General features: G+C 56.7%; 1 protein-coding gene across 1 annotated transcript in view; it reads left to right on the top strand.

Moving 5' to 3' along the window:
• Nucleotides 1–233: 233 nt before the first annotated feature.
• NDFIP2 (Nedd4 family interacting protein 2) overlaps nucleotides 234–307 on the top strand; it is a 28,117-nt gene continuing 28,043 nt past the window's right edge. The window contains exon 1 of the mRNA XM_009868662.1: nucleotides 234–284. Coding sequence (XP_009866964.1) covers nucleotides 234–284 — 51 coding nt within the window. The remainder of the gene's footprint in view (nucleotides 285–307) is intronic.

Here is a 307-nt window from a genome sequence, read left to right as displayed (position 1 = left end):
CGCCCAGCGCGCTCCAAGGATGCCCCCGCCGCTGGCCAAGGCTGAGCCTATCAGTAATGATAGGAAAGGAACGCCTCTGTGAAAACATATTTAAGAAATGCAGGAAAAAGAACTGCGCCACAGAACAGCTGGCACAGAGATGGAGGAGTGAGAGTATGTGAAGACACCAAGCTCAGTGAAGAAGGAGGAGGGAGGATGTGCTCCAGGCGCTGGAGCAGAGAGCCCCCGGGGTCATGGTGAAGACCATGATGAAGCGGCTTGTCCCACTGCAGCCCATGGGCGAGGTGTAAACATCCACCTGCAGCCC

The sequence above is a fragment of the Apaloderma vittatum genome, unplaced genomic scaffold (assembly GCF_000703405.1).
Source record: "Apaloderma vittatum isolate BGI_N311 unplaced genomic scaffold, ASM70340v1 scaffold5634, whole genome shotgun sequence".
Taxonomy (NCBI): Eukaryota; Metazoa; Chordata; class Aves; order Trogoniformes; family Trogonidae; genus Apaloderma; species Apaloderma vittatum.
This window is presented reverse-complemented; position numbering and strand designations above follow the sequence as displayed.